The 13,151-nt window shown below is 44.7% G+C and overlaps 2 protein-coding genes across 2 annotated transcripts in view; one reads left to right on the top strand and one right to left on the bottom strand.

Moving 5' to 3' along the window:
• Positions 1 to 13,151, top strand: part of ITGAE (integrin subunit alpha E) — a 32,134-nt gene that overhangs the window by 16,915 nt on the left and 2,068 nt on the right. The window contains exons 19-34 of the mRNA XM_075113638.1: positions 680 to 901; positions 1,310 to 1,440; positions 2,210 to 2,343; positions 2,460 to 2,608; positions 3,173 to 3,301; positions 4,553 to 4,620; positions 5,264 to 5,399; positions 5,702 to 5,803; positions 6,113 to 6,189; positions 7,120 to 7,197; positions 7,653 to 7,719; positions 7,807 to 7,914; positions 11,309 to 11,383; positions 11,488 to 11,589; positions 12,057 to 12,152; positions 12,734 to 12,844. Coding sequence (XP_074969739.1) covers positions 680 to 901; positions 1,310 to 1,440; positions 2,210 to 2,343; positions 2,460 to 2,608; positions 3,173 to 3,301; positions 4,553 to 4,620; positions 5,264 to 5,399; positions 5,702 to 5,803; positions 6,113 to 6,189; positions 7,120 to 7,197; positions 7,653 to 7,719; positions 7,807 to 7,914; positions 11,309 to 11,383; positions 11,488 to 11,589; positions 12,057 to 12,152; positions 12,734 to 12,844 — 1,785 coding nt within the window. The remainder of the gene's footprint in view (positions 1 to 679; positions 902 to 1,309; positions 1,441 to 2,209; positions 2,344 to 2,459; positions 2,609 to 3,172; positions 3,302 to 4,552; positions 4,621 to 5,263; positions 5,400 to 5,701; positions 5,804 to 6,112; positions 6,190 to 7,119; positions 7,198 to 7,652; positions 7,720 to 7,806; positions 7,915 to 11,308; positions 11,384 to 11,487; positions 11,590 to 12,056; positions 12,153 to 12,733; positions 12,845 to 13,151) is intronic.
• On the bottom strand, positions 8,235 to 11,189 carry HASPIN (histone H3 associated protein kinase). Its single transcript, XM_075113608.1, has one exon. It carries the CDS (start codon positions 11,127 to 11,129, stop codon positions 8,562 to 8,564), a length of 2,568 nt encoding a protein of 855 aa, XP_074969709.1. The 5' UTR covers positions 11,130 to 11,189; the 3' UTR covers positions 8,235 to 8,561.

Genomic DNA, 13,151 nt, shown 5'->3' on the forward strand with positions numbered 1-13,151 from the left:
TCTGTTAGTGCAGACCTTGCTCTGCCAAGCAGTGCTCTTCTCGCAATAAATGTGTGCGTGGGTAGCTGCTAAAACTTTGCTTCCTGGGTCTTGTAGAAAACAAAACGTTTTGTGGGCCTAGCTGCAGGATCCATTACACAATATGCAGGATAAAAGGTAATTGTGTCATTTTGAATGAGAAGTGAAGTTTAACAGCAGACCAGGAGAAGTCCTCTTCGGTGCACTGCTAAGATTTGCTCAGGGCATGCACAGGATGGTTGGGAGCAGGAAACAACAGTCTGGGCACGTTAGAATTCAAATAATGTGCACCCTCTTGTGGCTTATTTCTGTAATAGGGTGGAGAAGATGGGATGGTTTCTGTTGTGAAACAAGCTGGGGGACAAGTCAAGTCCTGCTGTTGAGTTAAAAGACAGTGCCTCGTGTGTCCGCTTGCACAGGGCTGTCCGGAGACACTGCTTCTGTGGGAGAATTTGCATGCTCTCGACGCAGAAGGATCAAGGTTTTGTTCTGAGAGTCAGCTGGTACCTAGAACTTCTTACTACATTGTTTAGGGCTTTATTGTTCACCTTTAAGCATTAGAAGTGTGCAGTAATATTTGTTTGTTTGGTTTTTTTTCCCACGTGAGAGCTACCTGTCCTACATTTGCTACAAACAGATTTCCTTCCTGGTTATTTTTCAGACTGGTTCATTCACCATGAAAGGACACTTAAATGTGCAGGTGACCTCTCCTTTGGCAAGGTTTGGGTTTACGGTGGCCAGCATTGGAGACATCAATGGGGATGGATATGAGGATGTTGCTGTTGGAGCCCCGCTTGAAGATCGGATTTCAAACAGTTCCTCTTTTGGCAGCATTTACATCTTTAATGGTGATAAAGACGAGATCAGGAGCACTTTTTCTCAAGTACGTGTCTTGTTGGGAATTGCCTCTGCTACCCCCTGAGAGGGAAAAGCCTGTGTTTTTGTAGCAAGAGGCTGGGAGGAAGGACTTCCACATTTCATTTGCATTGATGGGTGAGAAATTTGCATGTCAGATGGTTTATGTGACCCCACAGATTTCTGCAGCAGAGCTGCGCCTTAACTGCGATAATTCACCTGTCCGCTTAGGCAGGGGAGCTGAATTCAGGTGCTGCCTATAGAACAGCACAGCCTTTTGCAAGCCTGCCACCCATTACAGGAAACTAAGAGTCAGTGTTCTGCATTTCACAAGTGTTACAAAATCACCTTTACAGCAGCCTCGTGAAAAGAAGTATGTTTCCCAAAGGGCAGCGAGAGATCCTGACTTATATTTGTTGATGTTCCCCCCTTTTAGAGAGTAAAAGCCTCTGAAATTTCTCCAGGACTCCAGTATTTTGGACAGTCCATTGGTGGTGGCTTTGATTTCACTAATGATGGCCTCCAAGATATTACAGTAGGATCACTGCAGAACGTGGTTGTGCTCCGGTAGGTAACGAGCGCTACTTTTCAGTGTGCTGGGGAAAGGCTTCAAAGACAAATATAGAATCTGTGTTTCATGCACTGTGTAATGATTCTATTTTTAATTCAGCATCAGAGGGACATAAAAAATATTTCCCAGTGCTAGAAATTTATATAAAATGTGAAGCCTTTAGTTGAAGTTGCAAAGACTTTTGCCTTTGTATGTCTAAAGCTTTGAACAAGTATGAGGTGCTGAATATGAACCGATTAACACAGATCTAGGTCTAAGATGACCTTGATGTCTGCAATTCAGCACTGATAATGTGCGTCACTTAGAGAAAGAGAGAATTCCTTGACAGACTGTACCTCATTTCAATGAGACATCTGGTAGCTGAGTGACCCTTGGAGTTCACAGAGGCTAAGGCGTGGCAGATTTAATTTTGTTCTTGCATTTTTTATTTGAAAACGAATTGTAGATAAAGAGAGAATTTGAACAGCTAGATAACGTGTTTATCAAATGGAAACATAAACACTGTGTTTCATTCTGCAGCTGTGGCCATATTGGTGTATTTTGGCTGTCTGTTCCTTAAGACTCTTGGGATTTTGTAGGTTCTGAACGTTCCCAGCAAAAACTGGAACTTCTGTAAATAGGCCAGCTTGGTCCAGGTGAAATACCATGGAAATACTGAGCGGTTCTTATTCATGCTGCCAGGCTTTCTGAAAACATTTTTCCTGTGATGTTTCAGTTCAAAAATTTATATTTGATTCTGTGCCTTGTCTGTTCTTCACTGACTAGCTCGAGACCAGTTGTCCACTTTCTCACCAGCATGAAGTTCGCCCCTGAGAGAATCCTAATTTTCCAAAATAACAGCATTGTTACAGCAAAACTGTGTTTCGACACAATCTCAGCTTTACCAGTGTCGCAACAAGGTAATAAATGGGAATTTCGATCCGATTGAAATCTACAGCCCTACATTGTCCTCAGAAACTTGGCACTGAAGGACAGTTTCTGGTCCATCTAACGCAGCATTTTTAAAATCTTGCAGTGTTTTCACAGTTATACATTCTCTACACGGTGGACTTAGATGTGAAAATGGCAAAGAGGAGAGTACAGTTTGAAGATGGGAACACCACAACAAGTGGAAAGCTGTTGGTCAGCAAGCGTGTGTGCGCTGAGCTGCAGCTTTATGTGCTGGTAGGTGATGGTGGTCACACTTACTACAGAAAGAAGGGTTAAGAGGAAAGGATTTTTTAGCAGAATCTGTGTGATGATGACTCTTGAGATGCAAGAATACTACAACGGGGTGGAGTTTTCTCAGTGTTAGACTTGCTGAGCATGTTTTACAGCTGAGGCAGGACATGTGTCGAGCCATTTTGATTCCTATTGCTATAAATCAAACGTTCATCCTTTCGTGTGTGTGTAAAATATTTATAATCCTAGGATTGTAGGAGAAGCATGAAGCTCTACAGGATTAAAGCAAAGATAAGGAAGCAGTTTTTCACAATGCGTAACTGAATCACCGAACGCATGATTCGGGGGATGTCATGGGAGCCAAACGTATAAAATGATCCAAAAATCCATTTGACAAGCTTGTGGTCCACTGCTGGCTATTAAGCACAGTGGCCCAAAGGAAACGTCTGAGCCAGCAGGCCCCTAGATATGCCAGATGACAGAAACTGGAACAGAGGTGACATGTCAAGACTCCTGCGTTATAATGCCTGGATATTTTTTCAACTTCTTGTTCTTCCTTTCCTGTAGCCATGTGCCTATGACTGTTTTTCCAGCGTTTTTCTGAGAGTTAAACATGAGCTCTATAAGAAAAATGATAACACAGAATTTGCTGTACCTGTGCTGGATAGATACAAGCCATCAGAAATGCATTTTGAGGTAATAAAACAAAACATTAGCAAAGAACTTTTTCCAGGATGCAAAGCTCTTATTATTAAAAAAATAGCAAAATCAAATGGCCTTTGCATGTCATCTTCTGCCCTCTGCTCCCTTTCTAGTTATCAGTACTGTATTCTGGGTAGACTTTAGGTCTGGACTAAAGCAAAGTAGACTTTGCTTTACTTTTGACAGCGCCATTTCTCCTGTGCCTCTCTCTAAAATGAGATTAGGTGCTAGTTTATGTGTTTTGTGAAGTATTTTTTACATACTGAGCTCTTCATTATTATTTGAATGGTGCATTTGGTAGCAACAACTCTACAATTTTCTAATGAAGTAATTTTAAAAATAAAAAATAGATAATTTTAGTTTTAATTGTTTCAAATCAATATTTGGGAGGCTGCAAACTTCTATTAAACTTAACCTTTGCGTCTGATCCTGTCTCCTCTCTTGCAGTTTAGTAGCAGGGTTCCTAGAAGCTAATCTAGCTTTTTCATTGTTAGTCCAAAATCCAAATCACAGTTTCTGAAAAAATTCCACAAAGCTCTGTAAAAAGGCAACTTGTTGCTACTTAATAGGAGCTTTTACCACAATTCAATATTTATTAGCTGTCCATGAAGCACAGGACAGAGAAGTGAGGACAATATTTAGCACTGAACTAATGAACGCTAATTACTATAGTCACAGTACTCTCGGGGATTATAGTGTCAAAGGTACATTTATTTCCTAAAACTAATTCATGAGATTCTTGAGTGTTGGTCAGCATTGCTTTGTACTTATCCACTCAGCATCTAATTATTAATTATCATTGAACTTCTCCAGAAATATCGGCCACAGACAGTAGATCTTTATTGGTGAATAAAACTCCTGTAAAGGAACTAACCTCATCTCTACAAAATAGTGTAGTGGCACAGCCTATGAACATATTTATTCAAGAAAAACATATCTTCTCTGGAAAAGAATTTAGTATTATTGCCCTGTGGCAATCCAGGGGTTTCTTTAACAAGACCTTGTCCCCAGCGAAGTCTTTTCATGTTATTGCTAAGAGGCCTCCTCCCAGGAGTTCAGCTGCAAAACGTCAACAGTTTAGGACTGACTTATCACTAGATGGGTCTTTTTTTCCCCCACTTTTCCTTAATTGAGATAATGGGAATTTTGGTTTTCAGAGAATGTATGTGTATATGCAAAGATACTCTGAATCTATCTTAGAAAAATTACAACTGTTAAAACCTGACTTGATCTGTTTGTTTCCAGTTGCCCTACAAGAAGGACTGCAACAAGACCATCTGTACTGCTGATTTAACTTTGATGAGTCAGATTCAGTGAGTCAGTCATTGTGTTATCCAGATCTTGCATTTAGCATTCCTACAAAATGTCATCTTTGAAGGAAACATGCACAATTTCTCACACAAGATTTGCTGTCTTTCTGTTTACATCACTTTCCATTCAATTCATCCTTTCCATAACATCGCATTCATGCAATGCTGCAACTGTAGGCTTCCCTGGGCGATGCTGGGCTGTTCTAGGAAATCTCAGAGGAAAGACCAAGATTTAAACAACTATAGCCATCCTAAGACTGCAATTCTGCCATTTAATTGTGAATATGTGATTTTGTTTTAGGCTGATGCACAGCACTACAGCAGGGAGTTGCTCAGTTTGCATTGCCTGAGACAAAACAGTAGGTGAAACACCACCCTGGAGATTCACTGAAAAGCTAATCAAGGGGAACAATGTTTAAAATCCATCTTGATGTAAAAGAGAAATGATAAAGTGTTAGATAAAGTTTGGAGATGACTGCCTTCAATATTGAGGAAGCACTTTCCTGTAATTGGGCTATTGCATTATCCTGTGTCTGAAAGCATTCAGAGGGAGCAATTACCAGAACCAGAATGCTTCAGGCCTCTTATTAAATAACAGCCCGTAGAAATTACATGTCACCCATCTCATTTTTCCATCTGCTTCTAGAAAGGAATTAGTGGTGGGCCACACTAAAGAAGTGACCATGAATGTTGCACTCACCAACAGCGGAGACGACTCGTACATGACAACTATGACCTTGAGCTATCCTAAAAACCTGCATTTTAAGAAAGTGACTGTTGAGGTAAGATCGTAGAACAGCTCTTCAGCTAGCAGCAGACTGCTGAAAGAAAACCCAGCACAGACTCCTATTACTTTACTACCCAAATAAATCTTGCAGTAAGGCCCAGGGAAGGGAAGGAATGGAGCATTTCAGTTGTTAGGACTAGAGCCTGAATACCATTTATCTGATTTAAGACTCTTAAAGTTTAAACTTTTATTGAGCTATTTGTACCTAATTGGTTTTATGGGAGCAGACACAGACCGAGTTGAATTTCCCAATCTGTTTTTATTCAGCATTAAAGAGTGTTCCTATTCTGTTGGCAGCCATCCTCTCCTGCTATTCACTGTGGCGAACCAATACCATTAACTTCTGTAGTCTTATCCTGCAACTGCAGAATTGGACATCCAGTATTCAAGAGGACAACTGTAAGTAGAGATTATTATTTTCTTTTTTCCCTACTTCTAAATGATTCTTTGGGTAGCTGCTCTTGCATCATCTATCTCCATAGTTAGGCCAGAGCCGCTATTCTTTCCAATTCAGCTTATGGCTGGTGTGCATTTTCAAGGCAAGACATAATTTTCATATTCCTGCACTTGATGTCCAATTTCTCCAGAAGGGAATGACAAGCAGAAAATACATTAGCCATCCTGTTTTAACAGGCATCTCTCCCTGGTGAGATAAAGAATATTTACAGGGTAATAGACATAAAATATATTTCTCTTCCCTCAAAACAGGCAAAGTTTTCAGTGATTTGGCAATTGGATGAAAGCATATTCCAAAATAACTCTGCAGTCACCATTAATATCACCAAGTGAGTATTGCTGTTTTCACCACACAATACGCTGTGAACCAGAAAGGAAACATCAGAATTCCTTCTCAGTGCCCACACCATTTATCAGTTGCTGGTTACACAAAACTATACCTGTTCTTTTCAGCCTTCTGAAGCATTTGGATCCATGTGGAAAAATCTTTCCTTCCCTTACGTTAAGTTTAGCTTTGCTCATACTTCATTATTTCAGTAAAAGATGGAGCACCCTTTAAGGTCCTAATTTAAGTGTAGGGCATCTTTAAAAGCTTGTGTTTTCTGGAATGGCAAACTGGGTTCTGGCATCTGCCTTCCTTAGCGGAGAGAACAGATGATTAAAAATTCAAAGCTCTGTTCCAAGTATAGCTTTCCCTCCAAATGACTGGGATGAGAACATACACTCAGGGCATTCTTCTTGATTAGGGGCTTTCTAAGGGAGGGAGGTTACCGTTCAGATTCCTGTCTTGTCATGTTCCTCCCGTGAAAAATCTGTGGGGACTTACTAGTACACAGCATTTTTTTTTTAAACAGAGAGCATCTTTAAGGAAATGAGAACTCGCCTCTGGCAGCTCCACTTCCTTGCAAGCACACTTTAAGGCAAAGGTTTCTGTATGAATTTAACGCCCAGTTTTGTGAGGGGTAGAACCTTTAAATTTTGATTAATGAAAGCAATGCTGCATAGTCACAAATTCACGTTGGTTTGCAGGGAAACATTTCAAGGCACTGGCAGCTTTCAGGGTCTGTAGCAATAAGGGGCTACTCCAACACTGCTGTACCATGCCACCAAGTGGGCTGGCACCTCTCCTTTCATTAAGTACTGCCACTCTGTTTCCATCCCTCTCGTACAGCCAAATATTAGCAGTTCTCACACCATAGAAATAAAGGACCAAGGCAGGCAGATAATGATGTTGTTTCATCCATGCTTTTTTTTTAAAGCATAAATGAAAATAGCACCATTCTGACTGAAGAACACGTCCTTGATGTCAGATATGCATTCACTGCAGTCCTTACCAAGTAAGTTTTGAGAATATTCAATTACATTGCATTACTTCAGTCAATTAGAGGTAAAAAAGATTGAGAGGATGCCTGGTAAGATTCCAATACCATTTCCATCTTAATAATTTCAAGCGCTGCAGATTGTCAAGTCACTTTCTGTGGTATTAGACAGCGAAAGTAAAGAGTCTGGAAGACAGAACAATAAAACCATGTGGCAGGCAGGGGGTTATCGAGGGTCTCCAACTGCTTAGCCTGTAAAAAGTAGACTTCAAGAGAGGTTCAAAGATGTAGCTAGTTCATAGACTACATATATACACACATATATAGACAGACTTCATAGGCAGACTTCCAGTTATAACAAATCTGACGATGCTACCTCTTAATTACTTAATGCACCTGGGTCACTGGGTGAGCTGATTTTTAACAATAACCTAATTCACTTTTCACTTAGTTTGATTTAATGTTCTCTTTAGACCAGTTTCTTTAATGTACGTGAATGTTAGCGAAGGACTTCTTCAAAACAAAGAATTCAAATTTAATGTAAGTATAGCTTCAGATTTAGGCCATCTGATCCACCTGCAATCAGGACCAAAGAACACTTACTACCTTGTGCATTTTCTTCTGTAGGTAAATGGAAAAAATCGCTTTAACGCTACCATCGAGTTAGAGATCTGCGTTCCTATCAGGATACAAGGTCACAACATAATAACGGTCAAAAATGCATCAGGAACACAGGTACTGTTTCTTATTTCTTCCTTAATCCAATATCCCTTCACTGGTCATTACACAGAAAAAAAATGATATTATTGAGATTAGACTGTTTTAAAACCCACACTACAGAAACTTTATGTCTTGACATTTTGTAGCATCATTCCAGCTACAAATTTTGCCAAACTGAACAAAAGTTCATTTTTAAAATTAGAGTCGAGGGTGGGTTTTTCCCTTCTCTGTCCCCAACTGGGTTAAGAATACTTACAATTCTGGGCAGTGAAGAGAAAGTGGGTTTTCTTCTCCTTTTTTCTTTTAAAGAAAGAGCATTTGTAAGAAAGACAATATAGGAAGGAGAGAACTTTTAATAATCTAAAGATTAAAAAAGTAAGAAAACTTCTGTGGAATTCAAAGCATCAACTGAGCCCAAAGAGGTCTTTCCCCTCTCCCTGCTTCTCAAACGTCAACTCTATTCTCCCTCTGGCATCACCTCTCAGAGAAGTACATAGGGAAACATCTTAAAGCAGAAGACATTTTTGATAGCATATTATACACCTTGGTTACCAATCATAACACTTCTTCATTGTGCCAACATTTAAAAAGATCACACATAAACAGCAAAGGAGAAAGACAATATCAGAAACTTAGTTCCTGGAAACGTTGCCCTCCCTTGGTCACTGGAAGAGGCTGCTGTTTTGTAAAGCTTCACTGGCAGACTCAAAGGTCAGTACTTCTTTGCGGAACTGAAGGAGCTGCTTCTTTATTTTCCTCATGGCAGAAGTTGCTTCCTTTTTCTTGTAGCCCATATCTTTCAAAAGTTTATCTGACAGGTAGTGCAGCCAGAGGACATTGCTGTGTGGATGATAGTCAGTCCAGCTGTTGGAGTTCTCCACTTTCATTTGCCTGTAGATATCAAACTGGTAGTCCCCTGTGCCTTGAAACAGTTCTTCATCAGTGGAAAGGTCACAAAACACAGTTAACCCGTCCTTCTCCAGCCGAGACAAGGTATAATCTATGATGTTGACGTGAATCCCTGCTGTGGGGATTGCATGCGTTACCCCGTTCAGCACATAATTAAGTTCCTTTACATGCGTTTTCTTTACTAGCACGTTCCCCCAGTGCAAGTCTCTGTGCTCGAAGTGCAGCTCCTGTTCTGCCACAGCCAGGGAAGCAGTGACCTGGTGCAAAATGCTTTTTGCTGATGCCACTGAACTGAACCTGTTCCTCATATTCTCCAAGTCACTGCCTCCGAATTCGAACTCCAGAACCATAAAGAGCTGCTCATCCCCAAAAAAGTCTGGCCGATCATTTTCTGACCCCGTTACTTCGTGGTATTTGTCCCAAGCGTCCAGGAGATACTTAGGATAGGCCCCTTGAACACAGTGCACAGAATACAAGCTGATGAACCCAACAGTCCTATTCACAGACTCTTCAGACAGAAGACTGAGTTCTTTTGAAATTATTATCTCAGGCAGAACCTCTCCAAAGCTCTTTTGAATCTCACCGTTTACTCTTTCAGTCCCCTCAATGGGAATTATTTTTAAGGCCACGGGTCCTCTCTCACTGTTGATCTGGAAGACTTCTCCAAACACCCCTTCTCCAATTTTCTTGCAATCTTTCATTTTATCTAAAGGAATGCATTCCTCAAAAGTGATAGGCCCCTCCTGGTGGCATTCCCCAAACACCTTCTCCGCATCTGTAAGCGTTAGCTCCAGGACAGAACAGGAATTCCTGGGAGCCAGCAGGAGCATGGAGGAAGCAGACCAAGTGCAGCACTGAGCCTTACCAGGAGATAGGGTTGCTTGGTGCCCTGAGAGCTGCCATTTCACAGAAGGGGTACAAAGGTTGCTGCTGTAGGAACTCTCTTCTGTGGCAACTTTCTTCTTCTTATGGAAGGACAGAGATGCTCGAACTCTACCCCAGGAATGGGAGGTATTGAGGAGCGAATAGTCATTGTCTGTTATGTCTACAGACATCTCCAGAACACCCTTCTTCATTCCTTTTTGCCTCATCTGTGGTCTGAAAAAGGAGTTATTAGGCTGCTGCTGTCTCTTATTTTTGTGCCTTTTTGGACGGAGCCTTGTTTGCCTCCCCCACCGGCTGGCACTGAAGCCGCTGATGCAGGCTTTTCTACAGGTACTTCCCTCTCCAGAAACAACCTTGCTATTTTTATGTTTGCTCTCCAAGGTACCCTGAAGGTCCAAAGGAGATGCTGGCTGCTGGCAGGCAGGTTGAAGAGCTGACTTTCTGTTGCATTTCATGCTCGCCAGCCACTCTTCCACTTCTTGAGGGTCCAAGAGCACCACCGGCATAAGCTGGTGCTTCTTGGTTTTGCCTCTCTTACAACGCAAGCTTCCTTTTGCTGAATCTCTCCTCAGCTCATCACAGGGCTCAGCAGCAGCAGCACCGTCACACGGTGCAAGGTGCTGCAGCTCTCCGTTAACGGGGCGCAGCGCTGCGCGAGGGGTGGCTGGGGCTTTCCGTGGGGACAAGGGGCTTCGTGCCCGGCAGGGTCCCCGCGCCGACGCCCTCAGAAGCCTGCGGGACTTCTGCAACACCGAGCCCGGCTCGCCGCAATCTGCCGTGCCGTTCGGACAGGACCATCCAGCCCGCTCTTCCCTCAGGCCGTCACCCCCCGGTAGCGGCGGGAGCTGCTCCGGCTCTTCCCAGGGCGCCTCCGGCGATCTCGGGGCGCTGCCGGCGGGGTCTGGCGGCTGCCTGCGGGGCGAGGAGCAGCGCTCCGAGCTGCCGCCCAGCCCCGAGCCGCCCTCCAGGCTGGTGTTGAGGAGGAAGGAGCTGAGCTCGGCCCGCGGCGCCCGGCGGCGCGGCGGCGGCCATTGCGGGGTGCTGCACAGCAGCGGGCGCCGCGCCCCGCAGGGCGCCCCCTGGCGGCGGGCGGCGCCGCGCGGGGACGGGGACGGCGAGGGCGAGGAGGCGGCCGCTCGTCCCCGCCGGCGGTTCTCCTTCCCCGCGGCGCTCCCGCGGCGGCTCCGCAAGCACCAGGGGCGGGCGGGGAGCTTACCCAAGGGCTTTCGGCGGCGTTTGCCGGGCGGCGAGAAATCGGGGTCGTCCGAGGGGAGCGCGGAGAGGGCGCTGGAACCGGCGCTGGAGCCGGCCGAGGTGGAGTTGAAGAACCGCTTGCGGTCCTGAGGCGGTGAAATCCATCGGTCGGGCGGCGGGAGCCGGCGGAGGTACCCGCCGCGTCGCGAGTAGGTGCGGAGCAGGCGGGGCTGGAGCGGCATGGCGGCCGGGCCGGGCCCGGGCTGACGGGGAGCGGCGGCGCCCGCCTGCGTTTCAAACGAAGTCTCGCGAGAATTGGGGCGGGGCGAGAGGATGCGGCGGCCCCGCCGCCCGTTCGTTCCCGCCCGTTCCCGCCCGTTCCCGGTGGCCGCGGCCCTCAGCTGTCAACGTGTAATTGCAGGAGACGACCGAGTGCGGGGTCGGCGGTGAGGGGGTGCCGGAGCTCCGGGAGCACTCCGGCGGCACGGAACCGGAGGTGAGCTGCCCCGCGGCGAGCACCGGCTGCTGCTGTGGGGACAACCCCACGGAGCCGCGGACACCCACCGTAAGGCGGGACTGAGCCGCTCCGTTGCATTTCAGGGCGTTCGGGACGTGGAGTATCAGTGCGTGCACTGCTCCCTCCGCACCGACGGAGACGACGTCACCGTGACAGCAGAATTGTCTTTAAGCCACTCGTACCAGGTAAACACGCAAGACCGCGCCCCGCTGCTGTTGTCTCTTAAAACCCGTTACTTGGCAGAGATTCAGGGTAAGGGTTTCTTCCGCATGGCAGCGGAGATGTTGCTCTTCCACGGGCGATGCTATTTCCTGACCCTGCAGACAAGAGGGATGTTTTATTCATGGCACGTCTCCCAGGGGGCACTGGGCACTCCGAAGAGATACTGCGGCCTTCCTCCTTCCTTCAGAAATTGCTCCCTGTGAAACGACCCCTCTAATACCACAAGCTTTCATCGCTCTTTTTTCATGAGAAATCAGTTTCTCATGAGTGGTAGTTACGCGTAAGGTTATACACACCAGACGCAGCCTGGTGGCAGCACTGCACAGGGTGCTTCTTAACCGTCTGAATAAGGAATTGCTGTTGCAATACGTTTTTCTGAAAAGGCTGAAAAGTAACTGATATTTTGTTCCTTTTATTTCTTTTTCTATAGTTCTTTAAAAGCAGGACTGTTCTGCCTGTTCCTGGGAAAATCACCTTCAACAGAGAACTGTATTTGGGCCTGAAAGAAGAGAATCATAACGCTGAGGTATCAGAGCTTCATGTAGGGAGCTTGGTTGTTCTCTTGGGGCAGGAACAAGTGAGAAATCCAGATATTTTTGCTGAATCTAGAGAACTGATCAAGTTCCTGGAGTTAAATCCTGGACCTTTTGCACTAACGTCAGTTCTGCTGGTGAATTTGGTGAAATCAAGTTTTGACTGTAGGATAAAAGCAGAAGGAGGATATTTGCTAGCGTTGAGTGTTCTGTGTCGAACCCTGTGTATCACCTGACACTTGTGGCTGTCACAGAGAACCCCTGTCCTCTCAGGGATTTCAGCACGAATATTTCTTGTCTTTCCCTGCTGAAGATGTGCTCTTTAACCTGAAGGATTGCCACTGGGGACTATTGTAATCATGGTAAACTGCTAAAGAAGACTCAGTAAATTTAACTCCCTCAACTAGGCTTGCAATACAAAAAATTATTTCATATTGTACTGCAGAGTACCTGCATAGTTAGATGGATGGTGCATCTGGCATGGTTTAAAGCTTGAATGCTAGCTCAGACTATACGGCTTTCTCAATTAAAAGCTAACCAAAAAAAAAAACACCTGGCCTTTGTTCTGTTCCAGATTACTCTTGTCTTCCTGAAAGACGAAGTGGTTAATCCCTTGCCTGCTATCCTAGGAAGCTGTGTTGCTGGACTTCTCTTGCTGGCGCTCATTATTCTGCTCCTTTGGAAAGTGAGTATTGTTAATGCACACACAAAACGTCTAATAAAGATTTCTGTTTTGTTAATGTTTTTTTTAAGATTTCGCTAAGTATGAAAGCGATTCTTTTCAAATGCGTGCTGAAGGACATCTGCTGCTTAGCATTGTAAAACCTCAGTCTTACATTTTAAGCTATTCTGGGCGTTGTAGTATAACCTCTCATGTCCTGAAGCGCAGAACATTTGAGTGTTATGAACTGTTTATAGATGTTCTGAAAAGTTTTGAACAAGGTAGGCCTCTAGGCTTACAGCTTTGTCAGAAGTGATGCCTCGTTGCATCC

Source organism: Phalacrocorax aristotelis, chromosome 18 (assembly GCF_949628215.1).
Source record: "Phalacrocorax aristotelis chromosome 18, bGulAri2.1, whole genome shotgun sequence".
NCBI classification, from domain to species: domain Eukaryota; kingdom Metazoa; phylum Chordata; class Aves; order Suliformes; family Phalacrocoracidae; genus Phalacrocorax; species Phalacrocorax aristotelis.